The sequence below is a fragment of the Siniperca chuatsi genome, linkage group LG9, assembly GCF_020085105.1.
Source record: "Siniperca chuatsi isolate FFG_IHB_CAS linkage group LG9, ASM2008510v1, whole genome shotgun sequence".
NCBI lineage: Eukaryota > Metazoa > Chordata > Actinopteri > Centrarchiformes > Sinipercidae > Siniperca > Siniperca chuatsi.
The window spans coordinates 13,792,139-13,813,324 of NC_058050.1; the positions used below are offsets into that span (position 1 = coordinate 13,792,139).

The window sequence follows — 21,186 nt, forward strand, 5'->3', positions numbered from 1 at the left end:
CTATGTCTGCTATGTATAAACAGTTTTTGTTGAGTTAAGGATTTTTCTTATCATACCATAACAGGATTGTTCTTGCATGTCTGAGTCATACACAACTATATTATATTACACAGTTTTGGCACACAATAGAATAATAAAGTTACCACATCTTCTTGGTGTCACAGCCTCAGCAATTTATTAGAAGATTTACATAGAATTATCGCCATCGTAATATCAGCTGTTCCAGGAACAGAGAGGATTACATCCAGACATACAGTACTTAATGCTGAAACCTCTCATCGGTTCCTCTTTACTCATGTTTTGTTCAAAGATACGTAGAGAAAACAAAACATATGCAAGTTAATCTGAGAGAAAAAAGGGAAAGTTTGCACACAGAGAAAAATATTTCTACTGTATCTCCACATTTTTATTTGAATATTTATTTCTACATTTAATGCAACATCTTTTCAAAAGCTCAAAAGATATAAAAGCCTGTGAGGATTTATTCAAACACGAAGGATAAAACTTTAGAGGTACTGCTGCTTTGTAGGACTTATTAGTCAATCTGTGACAACATCAACCTGAGGAGAAACATTTCTCTAGAGATGTACAGACACAAAGAGGCAGGCCGTCTGTTGTTTTTGGACGAGGACTGAGGTTACCACGGTGAGGATGAGACGGGGGTGGCTATCATATAGTTTACTGGCATTTGACGAATCTGAAATCTTCCAATTGTTCATGTTAAAATAACCTTCAAATATCTAACATTACTGAAATAGTATAATCCACCAATGATGTTGAGAAATCAATCTGTGTAACATGTTCTGGCTGCAGCCTATTTTGCAGGATCCTGAAAGACTGAGAGGGTACCTGTGGCTAGTTTGGGAACAACTGGTTGTCACTCCGGACCATCAGAGATGACTGCACAAAGATAAAACTTTATTAGCTACCCCATGTGCACTGCTGCCTCTCTAAGTCTCAAACACATGAGCGTGTATTAAAGCAATGCTGCAGCCAAAATCTTTTGAGGCGGAAACACTGAGTAGGAGCAGGAGGATCTAATTCAAGCAAACTCAGAAGGATTGTGCATGAAGAGTAAAGAAGCAGAGTACTTAATTAGCCATATTTGTGAAAAGTGAAAATTACAAGTGAAAATATGAACTTTTGGGACATACAGAGCACATGAATAGACAGTGGAGAAGTGGATTGTGTAATGTTGATTATGTTATGAAACTAGGTCAACATCTGTAACAGTTTTGTTGAGTGGGGTGTGCACATGTGATTATTATTTTGATTGTTATTTTGCTCCTGGAATGTGATGTTTACTTCTCAAGGGAAGAAGCATGATAAGCTTCTTGGTGTTTTTGGCTCTGCCTGCACATTTGTTGTTACTGTAAGATTCTTTCTCTGTTGCTTAACCGGTTACAATTTAGTTTGGCTTTTTATATTTATGTTTATGTTTTGTATTGTACAAACAAACAAACAATAGAGTATTTTATGAATCCAAGCTGATGGCATTCATAAAGGGGCATACTCTTTAAAGTCACCTTTTAATTCTACAGGAGGTCAGTGTTTTATACTAAAACACTGACCTCCTAAAGATAGATTCTGGGTGAAACTACCATTTTAAGTTTCAGTTGACAATGATGGTTGTCCTGCCTCTTTGAATCACCATGTCTGAATGCACTGTGACGCACAGTAACTGTAACTGTACTGTCAAAGAACAACAAAACGCATGTTTCCCTGGAATAATCAAAATAGTTTTAAACTATCAAACTATTTTAATTTATGTTTGACACAATCCAACCAAAAAGATCTGCTGTCAAATAATACTTAACACACTACAATTACTGTGCTTTTCTCAATTATTTTCATTATTAGAAAAATAGATTCTGTCAGGAAGTAATAATGAGACTTAAAATAATGTGTGTGTCTGTGTGTGTACACGACTGTGTCTTTGCATATTCTAGTAAGTCATCAGTGAGTGGTCCCCGGCAGCAGCTCCGCCTCAGAGGCGAAGAGCTCCTTGTAGAGTGGAGGGAACAGAGAGTGAGCAGTGAGAGGGTGACGCTGACTGAACCAGCGCAGCTTCTCCATGTGCAGATTGCACAGTGAACGCAACACTGCCATCTTCTGGTACAGCTGCAGGGAGGACACAGACATATTTAGCTTTCTTCTTCAGTGAGGAAAATACAGATCAAAGAATAATACGTTCGCTATTTAACCAGCTTTTAGCTAATGAGAGACACAGAGACATGTACCTTGTGCATTAGACTTTCTTGGTTGTCTCGATGTAGAATGTGTGTGAGTCCTAACTCCACGCTTCTTTGCACTCGCTGAACCCTGCCTCTGTCCTCCAAACATGGACGATCTGCACAGAAAGACAAAAACAAGCAAAGAAGGATTTATTTTTAAAAAGGGTACACCTTTCCATTTACTCAAATCACTCTGTGAATAGTCGTGGTTCACTGTGTGGCCTGTTAATATTACCATGTCTGGGGCCACTGGGGGGCGGAGAGGCTAATTGTGTGGGAATGAATGAATGAATAAAACCACAGGGAAAATGTGATGGAAAAGATACTAAAAGGACGACTTGTACTTGTCCACCAGTTGTCTGTCTACTGAAAGCTGAGAAGTGGATTTAAAAAGGTAAATATTTCAGGAATTATTTGGGCATGAAAATGTAATGTTTTTTACAAACTGAGATATTTAGCTAGAGGTGACTAAAATATGTCTCTCATTAGCAAAATCTGGACCAAAATGAATAAACTATACTTTCAAAATATTAACTTTTTGGTCTGTAAAATGGCCACGATGCACTGACTGGATTTAGCCATAAAGAACCATCAATGTAAATCAAAAAATGTAGGTAAACTAGGTAAATCCCGGAGAACAAGGAAATCAGCTTCCAAAAGGTAAACAAAATAAAATGGATTTTGCCTGATGGAGAATGCATTGATGTGTCTTCCCAAATTTTTATGTTTCAAAACTGAGGAGTATAACGCAACATAATTGGTGAGTTGATCTTACCTGTGCTGATCAGCACCAGAGCACTGAAGAGAGCAATCTGGTACTCAGTGAGCTTTAGAGCACACATATCATGAGCAAAGTCAAACACCGACGTGATCAAATCACCACATGCTGCAAAGAAAAGAAACCACAGAGCGCTGATAAACCACCATATTTATATATTGAGCTCATTGCATGAATGGTTTCAGAACTGCCCTTGTGCTTCAGGTAAGGAATAATGTGTAGAGAAATCCTCACCCAATGACTTGAAGACTTCTACTCCAGCAAATTTCCCATCAAAGAACACGGTGTTGTTCTCTGTGTTGAAGAACCGACTCATTCTGACCAGAACCACCTCCATAGAGCCTGAGTGAAGATGGAAGAAAAGGCATCAGTTAAAAGAAGGGGAAAGAGAGATTAAAAGCATTTTAGATTGTGATTGAAGGTGACGGCCCCTTCTGGTAAGTGACAGGTAAACTTACCACTCTTTAGGAGAGCGATCTGGTCGTTCTGACTGAGCATACGGAAACCAGGGATGTGTTTTGCGAACTCCACCACATACTGTACAGCATCGGTCAGTCGGATGGCACAGTGCTGCCACATCTCATCCACTGACTGGGAGTGAGAGTAAGACAGAAAAAAAAAAGATTTTAGGATAGGTGTTTTGCAATATAACATTAAAATCACTCAATTTTGAACTCATTCCACATAAATTCATCCTCGCTGTCCCAACCATTGAGTCTACTGCTCTTTCTTCTAATTTAGCATATCAAGTTTCTGTATTTTATCTCTTTATGTACTGATTAAATATTAAATGTGCGGCTTTAAAGCAATTTTTGGAGGATCAACAAAGTCATTAAATTTAAATTGAACATAAGCTTTCCATGTGATGAAAGAGGGAGAAGAAGAGGAGGGGGGAAATTATGAAACAAGTTTTCTGTTTGATGAATCAAAAGTAGCTTCAGTCTCCAGCCATCTGAAATGACATGTACTGTTTTGAGACTGCTTGAATAAGGTCACACATATGAAAGAGGAAGCCTGAGAGCCAAAAAAAACAGTAATCAAGTTGGTATACTGTACTTTGCTTTGGTAGGCTTGGATCTCCTCTCTGTTGAACAGTTTCCATCTGAGAGCGTGAAGCTCCTCCACTCTGTACTGACTGGTCTCTCTGTGGGAACGCACAATGCTGACACACAGCTCATCTGAAAAAAAAAAAAAGAAACACTCATGAATATTAAAACTACACCGCACCAACATGCACTTTTTGCCCACTGTGCTGTTTGTTCACCTATGTTTCTCAGAGAGAGAGGATAGAGGCTGTAAGGATCCTCCAGATGGTTGTAAGGATGAATCCCCATCAGATCATGAGATGGCTGTCTGGAGTCAAATCCTGACATGATGAATAGAGAAGACAGACAAATAAGAAATAGTTAGAGGAGGACGAAGGGAACTGCACAGAGTGAAGGGTGTACACACACGAGTGCCTCACCTCTTATGTCAGGGTGTCCGCTGTTGTCCCCCCTCCCCTGGGATCTCAATGTGGGAGAGACACCGGAGCCTCGGGATATCATACCTGACACATGCGACTCGTTCGGGGAACACACCAGGTAAGGATGAACGTCAGCGGTGTACGGCAGCAGCTCGGCCTCCCCGGTGAAGGAGTAGGTAACGGGCTGAAGGAGCTGTGGGGACCGGTCTTGGCGGGCCTTGGTGGGGTAGGACAAGACAGACTGAGTGTCTCCCTGAAGCTGCTGCTGTTGCTGCTGTTGCTGTCGGTGCCTCTCCACTTCAGCGATCAGAGAGTCCCGTTGACGTTTGGACATCCGTCCAAACTTCACAGCTGAGGAGGACAAAAAATTAACACACGGAAATAAACAAATGCTGTGAATGAAGCGTATAGTTTGTCTGTCTGTCAGCATGGGTGTGTTTGTGTCTCACCATCTCTGCTCATGCCTTGTGCCAAGCACTTCTGCAGACGGCAGTGTTGGCAGCGGTTGCGACTGGCCCGGTCGATCTGACAGTTGCTCTGTCTGGAGCAGGAGTAGGATACAGTAGGCAGCTGGCTGCGCCGGAAAAATCCCTGAGGGGTGGATACCAAATGGTTAAAGGGACAGTTCACCTCTAAATCAAAAATATATATTTTTCCTCTTACCTGTAGTGCTGTTTTATCCATCTAGATTGTTTTGGTGTTGCTGAGTTTTGGAGATATCAGCTCTAGAGATGTCTGCCTTCTCTCGAATATAATGAATATAATATATAATGAATATTTTTTTGGCACTTTGAGCACCACAAGCTGAGTGCCATCCAGTTTCATTATATTCGAGAGAAGGCAGACATCTCTAGAGCTGATATCTCCAAAACTCAGCAACTCACACCAAAACAATCTAGATGGATAAACAGCACTACAGGTAGGAGGAAAAATATTTATTTTTGGAGTAAATTGTCCCTTTAATAGAGCCCAACACAAACATGATTTATGAGGCAGATACCAATATTGATATTCAAGATACACATAACACACGCAAACATTTTTGAGAACGATCCCTTAAATTTGAAAAATTGAAAAATAAACGTGCCTGTGCGCTCTGATGAGCAAACAATATAACAGTGACATTCTTTCTAAATTACCTCAAACATATCTTGGACGTTTCTGTGCTCACATTTCTTATTACATCAGCTGAAATATACTGTTGATATGCTGATACCAAAAAATCTGTAATAAGATAATTCAACATGATAGTTCAACATTTTGGGAAATATGCTCATTTGCTTTCTTGCTGAGAGTTAGATGAAATGATTGATACCTCTCTCATATTTGTATGTTCAGTATGAAGCTGGTGCCAACAGCCAGTTAGCTTAGCTTACCGTCTCATTAGGAAACAGCTAGCCTGGCTCTGGCTCTGGAAGTCTCCATAAAACCACCACGTGTCTGTTCAGGTTTTTGTATGGATTAATCAAACAAGATATAATGTGTTAATTGGTGCGCTTTAGAGGTGCTGGTAGTAGGACTTTTTACCTTTAGGCTAGCTGTTTCCCCCTGTTTCCAGTTTTTATGCTAAGCTAAGCTAAGCTAACAAGCTGCTAGCTGTAGCTTCATATTGAATAGACAGAGATGTGAATGGTATCCATCTCCTAATCTAACTCTCTGCAAGAGAGCAAAGCGTATTTTCCAAAATGTTGAACTGCTCCTTTAATACGTTTGTACAGTGAGAATGTGTGCCAATGCTGTCATCTCACCTTGCAGCCCTCGCAAGTGATGACTCCATAATGCACTCCAGAGGATTTATCACCGCAGATCTTGCATGGGATAACTTCAATCTGGGCTGAACAAACACAGAAGTAATTTTAACATTTTCAGATGCAGCCCTCTTTTGCTTTTCTACATACAGGTGCCACTTCACAGTCACTCAGGTAATACGGCAACACACGCATGCAAGCGAACAAGAAGTGAGTTTGTCATTGTCAATCCATTCAGATATACTTGATCGTCAGTATCACAACTATTCTTCATGCAACTGAACAGGTCATGAACAGCTAAAATGTCAAAATCCAAGACTGTGTGCTGAAGGAAACATGTCATATGATATCATTGTGAAGACTGGCCAAATTTAGATTAATCAGTCCCCTGTACTTGTAACATTAACTCATTACCTCAGATTTCTTTATTCACACGTCAGCACTATATAATCTCAATCAAATTAATCAATACAATAGTTTATGTTGTTTAAACAATATTAAAGAATTCTTTATGTTTTCTGAATCATAAATCAATTTAATCCAATAAAACATCAATCTTAACCTCTATAGCATACAGCTAGAAGTAAAATATGCCAACAAGCACCATAATGATACTACATATTTTTAAAGAAGTAAACTGGAGAATGATTCCCACTGTGAGAAGTCGCATGCTGTACTTCCCCTTACACATCTATCAATGTTGTGTTACCAGAGTAAACCAAAGGTATTTTCCTCTCAAACACTTCCTGCCTTAATAATAATACGACAAAATAGCATCAAATACGACAAGGAGAGAGTCTTCTGAGGACGTGGAATATTTGCAAATGGAGAAAGGCGGAGAACATGAAGGTGTCAACCTCAGAGTCCTTTTAAGTGGTTGACTGGCTTCTCTTTCACTATGACTGTCCCTCTTTCATGTCATTTCTTTCTTTGTGAATCCTTCTCTGTCTCGCTCATAAAGGACACAGCTGCCAGTAATTTACTCTTTCTCCTTCATCATTGCCAGTAACGGCCACCCCCCTCTCACCTCCCCCCATGCCCCTGATCTCTGTAAACTCTCACACCCCTCAGTCTTTTTGCATGGTGGCGATTTTTGTCAGAATCAAATGTCATTTGATTCATTGTCCTGACGACAGGTGTGAACAGTTTTATAGTATGTCCTGACAAACATGTCCAATAAATTGATATAGGACTGTGCATCACATACTGTATAAGCCACATTATTTAACATATTTATAGTAACATTGAATGATGACACACATACAGGAAGCAGAGCATGCAGTATTGTCTTTTTTTCTAACACTAAATAACCTCTCCTTTTATCTATTCCTGTCATCTCCTCTCTTCCTTCCTCAAATGCACTGAAGTTGTGATTGTTTTCTGCCCGAGACGAGCATCTGCACGTTGATGCTTATACACAGTAGTATTTGCATTTCCGTGCATAACTGTGTCAGATTTTTTGCACAAGTGTGTGTTAGTGTGTCAGTGTGTGCCCTCTTTATCTGGTGCCACAGGGATCACCTGAAAGCTCCAGAGGGGGACAGCCGATCCGAGGTAAAAACGCACTTTTTAAACGCAGACGTTGAGCACAAGCAAGAATGATGAAACTGACTGCGCAACTGATGAGACTACTCCGTCTACTAAAACAGGTGACTGATTAATCTCAGGATTCTCCCTGATAAGGATTAGAGTATTTCATAGATTCAACAAGATTCTGACACTGTAAAAGACAACTGGATGATTTGGTTCAAAAAAACCACTCAACAGAAACATTTCTCTGCAAGCTAAATATCATTGCTTATTTAGTAAAATAAAATTACTGAGATGTGACTATGATTGCGTTTCTGTCGGCAGTGCGTGATAGAAGAAGAGAACATGAGTGGTCTTTTTTCGCTATTTCAGTTCTGACTGTCAACCTCAAACAACAGGAAATCCACTGTGACCCACAACCTTTCACTGTTCATACACACACTCACACACAAACACACAAACGCACACAGCAATCACATACACTGCTCCTCCATCAAATTTCCATGCAATCATAGCTCTGATCATTCTCAACTAAATTTATATGACAACCTAAACACACATTATCACGTTATCTAAAGCAGCGTCAAGTTAAATTCTGACTTTTTTTTTTATTTATTTAAAAACCCCCTGCAAAACAGTGTCTACAATCTGCCTTTGATGACCCAGGAGTATCAAGACACCAGTATCTGTAAGTGGAACTTAACTTGACAATCACCAATTCAAAAAGCTTCTATGAGCTTTCTTTTGGGTCTCATCTGGTTATCTCCAGCCACAGGCCAAGACCAATCAAACCCAGCATCTCCTGGTGCATGTGTGTGTTTGTGTATGTGTGTGAGAGAGATAAAAATACTGAAAAAGAACTAAACCACCTTTATTTCTATTAGTGTCTTTTTCAGTGACAAAGAAGAGGTTGTGTCTAGCGTGGCAGGGCTGCTCAACAGATCAGCATGACCCAATAAATACGATTTTTGGGTTAAAAAGATATTTTTACTGTGTGTTTTACTTATGTGCTCGATGCTCAATCAGTAAAATGAAGAATCATTTTGCTTTCCAGTATGGTCAGTCCAAGCAACACTAATTACTTTAGGTGCATTATGTTATGATTTGCAATCTCTTGACAAACCCTCAACATTTAATATTTCCACTGCGCTCCAGTAACACCGTACAGTATGAAACCAACCATAAACACACCACACAAAGCTGCATAAAATATTGCTACTGAAGTGAGATAATTTAAGCAAAACAACCAATCCAGTCGATTCACATTGTTCATCCTAAAATCGATGCAGTATGCCCTGGATGATGTTAAGAAGTGAAGAGGTTATAGTACAATAGATGTGCAGCGATGGAAATATTCTGGTTTGTCAGTCAAAATACAAGACTGCCATGTCCCACGCTTCTGCATACAAAGTGTACCAAGACGCTGCTACACAGAGATGGACTGATTTATGTCTTTCAATCAGTTATCAATGACTTACACACTCCCACTTAAAAAGCACATCTGTCAGTGTCGTCGTACAAACAACGGATGCTTCCGTGTATAACAGCAAATCAGGTTTTCTTGTAAGTGTAACGACTGCCTTCTCAGCACTGGACAATAAATTCGGTTCTCAATTTTTTGTGTGAGAGGTGGACGATACAGATTGCCACTCTCAACTCATCACTCTGTCTAAAATCACCTTGTCAGCAGTCTGTTCTTTTGCACTGTAAATGGACAAAAAACCTCAACTTTCCCTTGACGGAAGCTTACCTTTGGTACACACGCAAGCAAGAGTGCAAACAAAGTTTGTTTACACACCTCACACCCCTACACACACACACACACACACACACACACATACACACACAGACTAACAAACAGATTGTTAATCTCTCACAAACATAAAGACTGCTAATCAATCACAAGTTTTCAAATAACATGTTATTAAACCCAGGATAGGAGGATTATACACAATTCATGATCATTTTATTTAAGTACAACACCTCTGTTTTCACAAATAATAATTCTTCTCATCATTATTAATAATAAAGAAAAGTTTTTTGTTTATGTCACAATCTACTGTAATTCATATAAATTATATTTTAAAGATTTTAATTTAGTATCTTGCTGAGGCAAACGTTTAAAACATTTCAACAGTTTTCTAATTTAAAAGATCGTGCATCACTTGGGTAATAACTGCACTGTATTTTCTATTGTGTCAAAATGTATGTGGAGGGAAAAAAAGAGTATATTGCAACATATTTGTAGTTAACAAAATAAAATAGTATATGCATAATATGCATGCTTTTTCTCATGTATTTGCAATCGAAAAATACAGTTAATAAAAGGTAAATGTCATACCGAATCCAACTTTAGATTCATTGGTCCTGCCGTGCAAAGTAGAAAAGGATCTGTAAGATCTCTAAACATTACTCTGACTTACTGAAACAAAATTAAAATATGCCTGTCAGAATTAATTTCCTTTTATGAGAAGCCATGATTTAGGACTGCAATTTCTTAAAATAACTGTAATATGGATTTATGGAAGAAAAAAAGAAAAGAAACAAACAGAAAGAAACAAGTATTCATCATGAGATAAAATAAAAGTTACTGCCAATAATGACAAACTGGGGTATTTAAATAAGAAGTATTTCACACCACTCATCTGTATTGAATATTTTGTTACTAAACATTTCTGGTTACATATATTTCAGTGCTGACTTCAGGTCTACAGATGTTAAATATCGTTCTGTTTTAGAATCAAACTGTGATGGTTGTTACATAAATGTGAGAACTCCTTCACTACTGAGTTTCATTCATTATTTAACAACAACAAAATGGAAAAACTACCTACAGCACCTTGTCTGAGAAAAAGAGAAATGATCAAAGCTGATCTGAACACCAATTAGCATCAGATTTACCATATTTGACTTTGAAATGCAGGCTGACTTTGGGGGTGTTTGAAAGAGGTAATGTTTTGACAGCAGCAAAGGGTGTGAATCAGCTCAACTGCTGTATTACATTTGCCATATTTTGGGTGGGAATGTGTCACCTGCGATTTTGATGTTAGCTTTGATCTAAAGCCAACCGCTTTTGCTGCTTTGGAAGTGCTGTGCAGGTTTCTGCACCCAGAGGAACAAGGAAATCCTTTCTGATAAAGAAACTATAAGAATCTACACAGGAATCCCCCGAACACAACAACAAAGCCATATGAAATGTGTGTGTGCGTAAATTCTGACAGTATCAAACCCACCGTGAGTGTGTAACAGCAGAGAATTGGATCATTAATTGTTTCTTGCTGAAGTTATTACGTTAGATATCAGGCTGTATATCTGGCAATGGGAGCCTCCTTTTCTCCCTTTCATGCACACAGTATCCACACACAGCTGCAGGGCTGAGCTATGCTCCATCTAGGCGCCATCTAACAAGCAGCTGCAGATCTGTGTGTGCATGTGCATCTATACGTGTGTGTGTGTGTGTTTGCATGTTGCAGGAGAGAGAGCGTGTGAGCAACTTGCATAGAGAAGATTCATTATTCCTCATCATTTGTCCCTCCGTGTGTGGTGTGTGTATTTAAATCTATTAATTTCAAATAAAATAAATCAAATTCATTATCATTTTAAGTATCACATTTTCATAATATTAACAGCCTCTGCATCCTGTCTACTGTATGTGTGTAGAGTTAGTCCATTCAAACCGATGCACTGCGGTTATGAAGCATCCTGTTTTCCTGTCTCTTTCGTTTTTACATTGGTTAGAATTCGGTGGAAGTATCTGCAAAAAGGTTTGTAACATCTATGATTGTCATATCATGAACTGGTCCCTTGAATCTTAATTGGTTTCATTTGTTTTTTATATTACTTATCATGGAAATATGATGGCTCTAAACAAAAGGTGTTTTGCAGATCAACTCAAAACGTGTGAGATTTGTATAGTATACAATATAAAGTATACATTTTTATACAACTTATTGCACTCTGATTCTCAGCATCTTAAGTGAGCTCAGCTTGTTGCCCGAGGTGCACTGTGTATGTGGGAGGGAGGGTAGAAATATCTGAGACATGATTCAAATCTTAAATTCATCAAAGGGAGCTCAAAATTGAGTCATGTTACCAAACCATAAAACTGAAACACATAAATCGATGTGAACGTACTTAACAGTCATCCAATTGAGAACTCTGGAGAGACCCAATCAAGTTTCAAAACAAATAATATGGTATATTTTAAACTGTACGTACACAAACACATGTGTATTGTATGGGATCTGTTACAGAGCAACTAAAAATATCTTAAAGCTTGAATGTTAAAACATTAATAAAAATAAGTGCAAAATTGTGACATTTAGAGCCACTTTGAACTTCAAGAACGTTTTACTGTTCAACTCGGTGTTGAATCAGAAATGAAAAGTGGAAACTAAAAGGCTCAATCACAAAGCCTGATAAAGTTTTTTTTTTGTTTTTTTTTGTTTTTTTTAAAGTTGACGCATTTGAAGCCACAGGTGTTAAAGTCTGTGTGAATCCACAGTTACTTCAAAGATTTGACAAAAGCTAAAAAAAGATACAACTCTTTAAAACCTAAACGTGACGTTATTAGACGTCTTGATAACAATAAGGTGCACCATCAGAAGCATCAGGTTGCAGTCATATTATCACTCTTAATAACCCTAAACTATAAAATCAGAGTGGATTGGAGAGAAACTTTGACCCAAAAATATGTAACTGATCTAACTGATAAAATTATTTGATTGTATTGCCCACACATACACACAGACACACACACACACACACCAAGAACTTCATCCTTACCTCGCATCATCCTCACTCCTCCACTCGTCTCAGACGTTTGTCCCACTTTCACAAACACAACAGTAGTCTTTCACACTTTTTTCGCACCACCTGTTCTTTCACTCCTTCAATCTTTCTTCTTTTTTCGTCCGTCCTTTAGCAAGCCAGGTCGGGTGCTCATTGCAACTTTAGCACACATATTCAGACTTTTGAGTGTCAGTCACCGCCTCACCTTCCTTGTTAGTGTGTGTGTCAGTGAGTGTGTGTGTGTGTGTGTGTGTGTGTGTGTGTGTGTGTGTGTGTGTGTGTGTGTGTGTGTGAGTGAGAGAGAGAGACAGAGAGACAGAGAGAAAGAGAGAGAGACAAAGACAAAGAACAGGGGGGACTGTCCCCGGCCCTGGCTTCTTTCTCAAGGTACTTTTTCCTCATACCTTTGTTGTTGTCCATCACCCCCTCACTCTACACCACACGTCAAAAAATTAGCTTTGTAAAGTCTAGCACCTTTAAGAATTTAAATCAAACCCTTTGCAACAGGAATAACTGGGGGATGCAATAAAAACATGTAAGTCACAGAATCATTTCAGTACAGTGAGATTTTATTTATTCTCACACTCACACTTGTGATTTCAATTGGGATTTTTTTTAAGTCGTCCTGTTGATTACAGGAAGATTGAACGTAATAAAAAATATCAATTAAAGAATAATTTCTTTCTTCTTGCAACGTCTTTTCATCTTTCTACGCTCGATTCTTGAGCTTATTAAAGTTTAGTTTGCAGATCTTCGGTCACGAACCTCCAGTGGTGGAAAAAGTATTGAGATCTTGTATTTGAGTAAAAGCAGCAATACCACACTATTTAATTACTCTCTTACAAGTAAATTCTGAAATTCATAATTTTACTTTAGTAGAAGTAGCCAAAAGTAAAAGAATGGCCCCCGTCAGCATTATATCATATTACTGGATTATTATTACTGATGCATTATGTAAGCAGCATTTTAATGGTGCAGCTGGTTGAGATGAAACTAATTTTAACTACTTTATTTACTGTTGGGTAGTTTAATCTGTAACAATGCATCATATTTTATAAGCTGGTTATATGATTTGTGTGTAAAAAGTAACTAGTCAGATAAATGTAGTACAATATTTGCTGCTGAAATGTAGTGGAGTAGAAGTAGAAAGTACAGTACAAGTGCAAGTATATTGAAGTACAATATATGACTAAATATACTTATCTTTCTCTCCCTCTATTATCCCTCCATCTATCGCACCTGACTAAAGCACCGAACGACACAAGACCACCATGGCTCTCTATTTCACCCCGCCTTCCTTACTGCTAACCTCCAAAACAAAATCCAAAATGATTCTTCCACTCTGCAGGCGCAGCAATCAGGTTTTACATTCACGTGCACTCACTCACAAGCAGCAATCAATAAAATCATTATTATTTATGCTCAATTTATTTATCATCACACCACCTAACATGAAGGTGGGTGGTGTGTTACACACAGCATCTCCACACTTGATAACACACCCAGGTGTGTTAAAGTTGTGGCAGAAAGTGTTAAACCAAAGAAGTTAAAAAAAGATGAGATGTTATCGCTGTCATCTGCATTCAGATGCCAAAGTACCAAAGCCATAGTACTTGGCATTTTCATCACTGTGTGTATGCAGTGTGTGTGTGTGTGTGTGTGTGTGTGTGTGTGTGTGTGTGTGTGTGTGTGTGGGGCAGCACAGGTGCAACACACAGCATACACACTGCGTTGCTAATGGCCCAACTCATGTGACACCACAGTGCGTGTTTGTGTGTGTCTTGCTGTACAGGTGCAATGTTGTATGTTCACTAACTATGAAGTTAACCACAATGCATGCACAAATATCTAGCACAAACACAAGCAATGTGATGCCACATACAGACACACACATGCTCACATACAAAGAGATACAGTATCTCGTAGAAAACTTACTCAAATGAGTCTTCTTGGACATGGCTCCTCCTGAGGGAGAGAAAATGTAGTTAGTGAATCAAAACATTATGACACTTACTGTAAATAAATGTAAGTTTTAGTACGGCCTGTATTATTATTATGAAATTATTTTATTTTATTTTAGAAACAGAAACGCAACACTGGCACTTTTTAAAGAGGGTTAAGATCTGATTTTAAAATAACTAAGTACATTTACTCAAGTACACTTTTTACGTACTTGTACTTTACTTGAGTATTTACATTTTCTGCTGCTTTATACTTCAACTTCACTACAATTCACTGGGAAATGTGCTTTTTTATTGCATTACATTTACATTTTATGACAGCTGGAGTTACAGTATAAACAACCACAACACCACCAGCTAACATGAAAGTACTGCTGACATGTTAAATACATGTCCAATAATATAACACTGACAGGGGGTATTCTGCATAATGAGTACTTTTAGCTTTGATACTTTAAGTACATTTTGTTGCTAATACTTCTACTACTTAAGTAAAGTTTTAAATGCAGGACTTTTTTTATAATGGAGTATCTCTATAATTTCTTATTTCTACGTTTACCTAAGTAAATTATCTGAATAATTCCTCCATCATTGAAACCTGCACTGCAGGGCTTTTAGCTTTGCAGTGAATCATCAATGCTTACAATTGTGTAAATCATTCTGATGTTCAAATGTAACATCAAAACCAATCAAATCAAATATGCAAATGAGCATGTTACCCCACAGTCATCAAACTATGTGAAATCCTGAAAAAGAAATACACGTGGTCAGAAACTAGCATGAAATATGACAGAAACTAGCCAAGGCTTCAAGTTAAACTGTGGCGAATACTCTAACTCCTCAATGTCAAATCCTTAATGTCAGTTTGGAATAAGGTTTGCAGGGTTTGTATTTTTTCCGATATACAAAGGCCTGTGGACAGATAAGAAGCCTTACTGATTGCAGAGAGATTAAATTAGAGGATTCCTATTTACTCTGGTGTGCGTCTATGTTATGTTTGTGTGACTCTTTAGCACCCATACACACACAGCAGATAAAGACAGAGGAAGGTGGGTGTCTGTGAAGCAATAGGTCCTCTTTTTTGCTTGCCTGTATGACCACAATTGTGAGAAAGACTAAGTTGCATGCATAGAGGGTCTGAACAAAGGGGTTTATTTCTGGAGTTGTATGTGTCTGTGTGTGTGAGAGACAGAGATGTTTAAAGGCAGGAGAGATAAGTATCAATGGAAGACGTAGAGCTAGCCTGTCTTTGTCTGGTGCCAGATCAGGCCCTCTGTGGTTTCCACTGTTTTCCTCCCATCATCAAATCAGTTTTGCTTCGTAAGCAGAAAGCATGGAATGAAAGCAGAACAGTGCACGTACACACGGAAAATGTAAAGAAATGTCAACACTAACTGAGCTTGAAAGTGATTGCTAAATAAAATGAAAAACAAAAACAATGTCAAATGAAATAATACTTCAAAAGGAACTTTTTACAACTAAATATAGCATCATTTCCAAATTGAGAGCAATACATTGTTTTATTCTTTGATGGGTTTTAAATGTTTCCATGAGCCTGAGGGTTGTTGAGCATAGTTAATATGTAAACAATTACATAAGCAGTGCATTAGTATGGTTTCAGCGAGGAGTGTGAAGACTGATTGTTCTTCTTTTCATTAGTCAGTTCTAAAAAAGCACAACAGCATCTTCCCTAAAATATATAAAGATCATTTGTAAGGTATTTTTTTATCTGCTAACCACATGACTGCACCCACACTTAAAAGATTAAAGATGTTGGCTGATGGTTGGTTTTGTACTTTGGTAAGTTGCACAATTTTATCAACAGAAATAAGCCAGGTTAAATGATTTAAAGTCACCCGAAACACACTGAATTTCCGCCACTGTCATCTGTGTTATTAAAGATTTTAACTTATTGAAAGTGATCTCTATGCACACAGAATGGAATATACGGTTGTGGTTGGTGGTTGGTGGTGGAAAAAGAATCTAATGCAATCACCAACGTCGGCTTCTGTACAAATTAAATGTTACACAGCATGTACACATTTAGCAAAACACACCTGCCAGCCAGGCCATAAACCCATCACCATGTACACACACACACACACACACACACACACACACACACACAAACAAACACACACTCACTGTTTATGACCCTGGTGATTACAGAGGCACAAACATCAACACCACTCATCAGTCAAAATCTCACCAACGTCTCTACACTCTGACATCTAAGCTGACTGCTGAAGTGACAGTTGCTGCGTTACATAACAGCACTGAAGACCACTGAACCCAGAGAGTAGGCCGGCAAATTTGCCTGAATATAAACCATGACACATACAGCACAGAATAGATACAAAATGTTAATATATTAAAAGCCAGATAAGCTACTTTATTACCTCCTCAGTACTCCTCAATCTCAATGTCAATGTAACATTATGTAGAGTAAAATAGTCATGAAAGCAGATGGTGTTTTTTTCTGAAAAGTCTATGATGGTCTGGATAACTTAAATAAATAAGTAAATGACAAAATAAATGTAAGAAAGTAATTTACAAAATAACAAAAAATTACAATATACAATAACAATATATTATGAAAATGAACAGAAAAGCAAGCCTGAGCAGGTTTGGATGTTGGTCAGGGTTAAGGTAGGTTGTTGACCAAAAAGTGCAATTAGCCTTAAATCTTTTGTCCTAATGGGTTCATAAAGAGGTCAGAAATCTAGCTCAGCAATGATCTTTAACAAACCAAAAAAATCACCATCAATTTGAATCAATAATAAACTAGTCAAACTAGGTAGTCAATGAGGGGAAACTAAATTTGGGGCAAAATACTCTGTCTCTTTGATTAAAATAAGAGTTTAAAAAAGGACAAGGTGTCAGGGTGTGACAAAATAAAAGTGTCACACAATAAAAGCAGATTCACAGTTTTAAGGTGATTAAAAAAGACATTATTGAAGAATGTCTTATAGAAAACAATACATAACTGTTTAAACATGTTGGCATATAAGTGACTGATTAAAAATTACTTGAAGAGTTTGAAAATACATTAGTAGAAAGGCCAAAATGGTTGTGAACTTTATAACTGAAAGTATTTTTGGTCCCTTAAAAATGTATTTAAACTTATTCGTATTAAGTTGCAAGCAAATTAGCAGACAGCTGAAGAGGCCAGATGCTTGATATCACTTTGGTTTACAGAGAGATACTTTTGGGTGTTACTACTGTGACAACAAAGGCTGATATTAAGTTCACAAATGACTGCAAAATAACATATGCAAAAAATATGCAAAACAACATTCTCCATATACATACAGTATATGGAGAAGAGGATTGGACCCACAATAGATCCCTGAGGGACACCACAGACAGTTTGTATCCAATAATGAACAGGAGCAGAGTTTTACCAGGCAGGAGGAAAGGCTATGTGGAGCAGTACCAGCGACGAAACCCAGCGCTCCAGAAAAATGAGAGGACACCCACAACAGCCACTAAAACCAAGACACTCATCACCTTGAGAAGAGTCATGTCAGCAGTACGAAAAACTGTACAACCACACTGAAACTCTGCTTTAACCAGATTAAAACACCATCACAGCAGTTCCAGTATCTGATAAGTAAGCTGATGTTGTTGGGGTTTTTTTTAACAAAAAACCTTTAACCCCTTAACATCCATGTTATTTCCCCTTAAGTAGCTTTAATGGTGTTAAAAAGGTCTTTTTCCACTCTGTCAGACAGTATCATGTATATTGTGTATCATGTTGTTCCAGCTCCAGCTGTCTTGTGCATCATTTTCATATTTGGCATATTTGGAAACTTTGGAAAGAGCAATTATGATATAATATAAAAACTAACCTGTGTTTCCCTACAGTATTGAGAATATGATTACATTTAAATTTAAATTTTCAAATCTCTACCACTTGACAATATATAAAAGACACTTTGAACCATATTTGTGTACATGTCTTTGCATATACCTGACACATATACCTAAGATAAATACTGTATGTTTATGCTCTTATCCTCTCTTTCTACTATACCATAGTACCACTAAATCACTCTATTAATGGCAAACAACATCACTTAACATAAACAAACAGAGGTGGAATGTAAGTACATTACTCAAGTAACCAAAACTATCTGCATGGCTCAATATCACTGGCGATACTGTCCGTTTAAGTAAAACTGATGTCCTGCTACGTTTACCTGAGTAAAGGCAATAAATGCTTGTTCTTGTACTTTATTTTTCTTCACTCTGCACTTCACATCCATTAAACTGAGCCATGAGCAACAATGTTGTTCATATAGTCATCCTTGATACAGCAGTGCAGGTACACTCTAGCAAACTGTGTTGCCATGCTATGAGAGTAGTAAGGTGTGCAGTGGGTTTTTGTGGCAGAGGGACAAGGTGTCTTATCTCAAGTGACTGCCAACAGTTTGATTTTAGCTGAGGAGAGGCTTTGAGTAGGAAAGCATTGACCAAAAACAGAAGCAAAAATAAGAACTAATCCCCAAGGATTACTTCGGCTTACTGCCATTCTTACCCACTCACAGCACCTTAACCACACCCTAGTGAAAGGGATGAGGAGGGTTACTGGGGTAAAGATGGATGAGAGAGGAGGGAAAGAAGATAATAGTGAAAACGGTGACAGGGAAGACAGAAACAATCAGCTGGTACAGGACAGGTGAGCAGAAAGAGGTAAAGACTTGGGGTGAGGAGGCAGATATGGGTGGGAGTGGGCACAGAATGGCATGCTGGGAGATATAAGCAAGGCTTGCTTTGTGTAAAAGGGAGAGGGACATAATGTCACAACATAACACTTTAGAATAAAAGTAAAAATCAGCTGAAACTATTCAAAAAGCTGCAAGCTGCTTGCAGAGGCATTACAGTTCAAACAGCTCACACATGCTTACAGCAGTCTAAATGTAATCTGCAGAATAAAACCAAAGTGAGGTATCCTCTTACCTCTTTTGAAGGGGGCGTCAGCTGGGGGCACCTCGGGCTCCTCATATTCCATAACTCTCCTGTCGAAACACTGGGTGGCCCTACACACTCACCTCACACAAACACACACCTGCTAAGTCAGTCGGTTTTTTAACTCCCCCTGCCGCCATTTGACTCAGAAGGTGATGTGGCAAAACTCGGGCTCATATATGTACTACCTGTTGGTTGTTCTAGCGCCCGGGCCGGCGCAGGCATTTGAAAACATGCACTGCCATCTCGCCTCCTTGCTGTCCTCACAGCGGCTCCCGAAACTCGGTCGTCATCTTGTTACCCTCTCAGTCAGCCTCCCTTGTTTAACACCTCCTCTTCTGTGGTTGTTTTGAAATAATTTAATTCCCCCCGAGGCAGCAGCAGAGAGGAGAGTGTGCAGCTGGACCGGCCGGCCGTTCACAAGTCGTGCGCCCCGGTCCCGGGTGCCCCCCCCGCGCGCTCTCTGTGCGCCCTGACCGTCCCAGGCTGGAGAGAGTTATGTCACCGGCTGTTACGTAATAGCAGCGGATCGGGTTTTGCTTTGTAGTGCTCATTTGAGAAATATAATCCCATGTTGCTGCCACAAATTTCCGCCACACTAATCGAGTTAATACAATGCATAGAGAGGAGACATTAAAATCCAGTGCAGGTTTGGCCTTTTTACTTCATGGCTAAATGGGAAATAATATACTTAAACAAAATCCCTTTTCATAGGCTGGTATAATTAGGTGCCTCGTTAAAACCACCTGCAGGGCTCTGTGTATGCAATATCTGCAGGGAGATTAGTTTAATAATGGCATGCAATAACTAATTTTAACTGAGGTAGGAAAACAACTGCAGACAGAAAGAAAACGATGAATAATCGATATGTCTTCTCGGTTTACATGCTCTAACATGGCGCTTACACTGAGTCCACACACACACACACGCTGAACAGTCTATGTAAGTGGTGGAATGTAACTGAGTCCGTTTACTCAAGTATTGTACTTAAGTACAATTTTGAGGTAGGCCTACTCTTATTTTACTTGCTACTTAGCTTCACCACATTTCAGAGGCAAATATTGTACTTTTTACTCCATTACATTTATCTAACAGATGGAGTAATTGGTTACTTTGCAGATTCACATTTTACAGACAAAACCTCTTAAAATATGATGAAATAAATACAAGGTAGTTCAAATATGTTCCACCTCAACCTCCCCCAACATTAAAATGCTGCTGATATGTTCATGCATTCATAATAATAGTACGTAATAATATAACTTCAGCAAGGGCATTCTGCTGTATAATGAGTACTACTGCTCATAATATTAATATAATTTTACTTAAGTAAAATTTGTAATATAGGAAATTTAAATGTATTTTAATTGGTATTTTTACCATGTGGTATTGTTATGTTTACTAAAGTAAAGGATCTAATACTTCTTCCAGTACTGCAATATGCTAGACTGTTAAGCATCAATAAAATCCACAGCTATTATGTCCCATTGGTCAGTGAAAGCTGTTGATGACCATAGGGGTCCACAGGTGGAGAGGGCCCACACAAATCCAGTATGATTAAGCGTGCAACATTTTTATCCATTACCAATTACTGTTTTGATTAGTCAATTAATTATTAAATCTAAAAAATACTTTAAAAAACAACATGGCCATTACAAGTTACCAGAGCGGTCATTTTGTGTGACCAACAGTAAAAAAAAATACTAAA

The 21,186-nt window shown here is 38.4% G+C and overlaps 1 protein-coding gene across 6 annotated transcripts; it reads right to left on the reverse strand.

The window, feature by feature from the left end:
* Positions 1–149: 149 nt before the first annotated feature.
* rorc (RAR-related orphan receptor C) lies at positions 150–20,179 on the reverse strand. Of its 6 annotated transcripts, none has more exons than XM_044209356.1 (13): positions 19,667–20,179; positions 19,470–19,556; positions 14,482–14,511; positions 6,226–6,311; positions 4,927–5,068; positions 4,478–4,828; positions 4,277–4,378; positions 4,069–4,190; positions 3,471–3,603; positions 3,247–3,354; positions 3,010–3,120; positions 2,241–2,350; positions 150–2,121 (listed from the first exon to the last, which is right to left on the reverse strand). In XM_044209356.1, the coding sequence occupies exons 1-13, from the start codon at positions 19,701–19,703 to the stop codon at positions 1,957–1,959; spliced, it is 1,584 nt and encodes a 527-aa protein (XP_044065291.1). In that variant the 5' UTR covers positions 19,704–20,179; the 3' UTR covers positions 150–1,956. The 6 variants fall into 6 exon arrangements, with proteins under 6 accessions (XP_044065291.1, XP_044065290.1, XP_044065292.1 ...); XM_044209355.1 differs by having other exon boundaries at positions 19,470–19,549; positions 19,667–20,174; XM_044209357.1 differs by having other exon boundaries at positions 19,470–19,561; positions 19,667–20,174.
* Between the last annotated feature and the right edge of the window lie 1,007 nt (positions 20,180–21,186).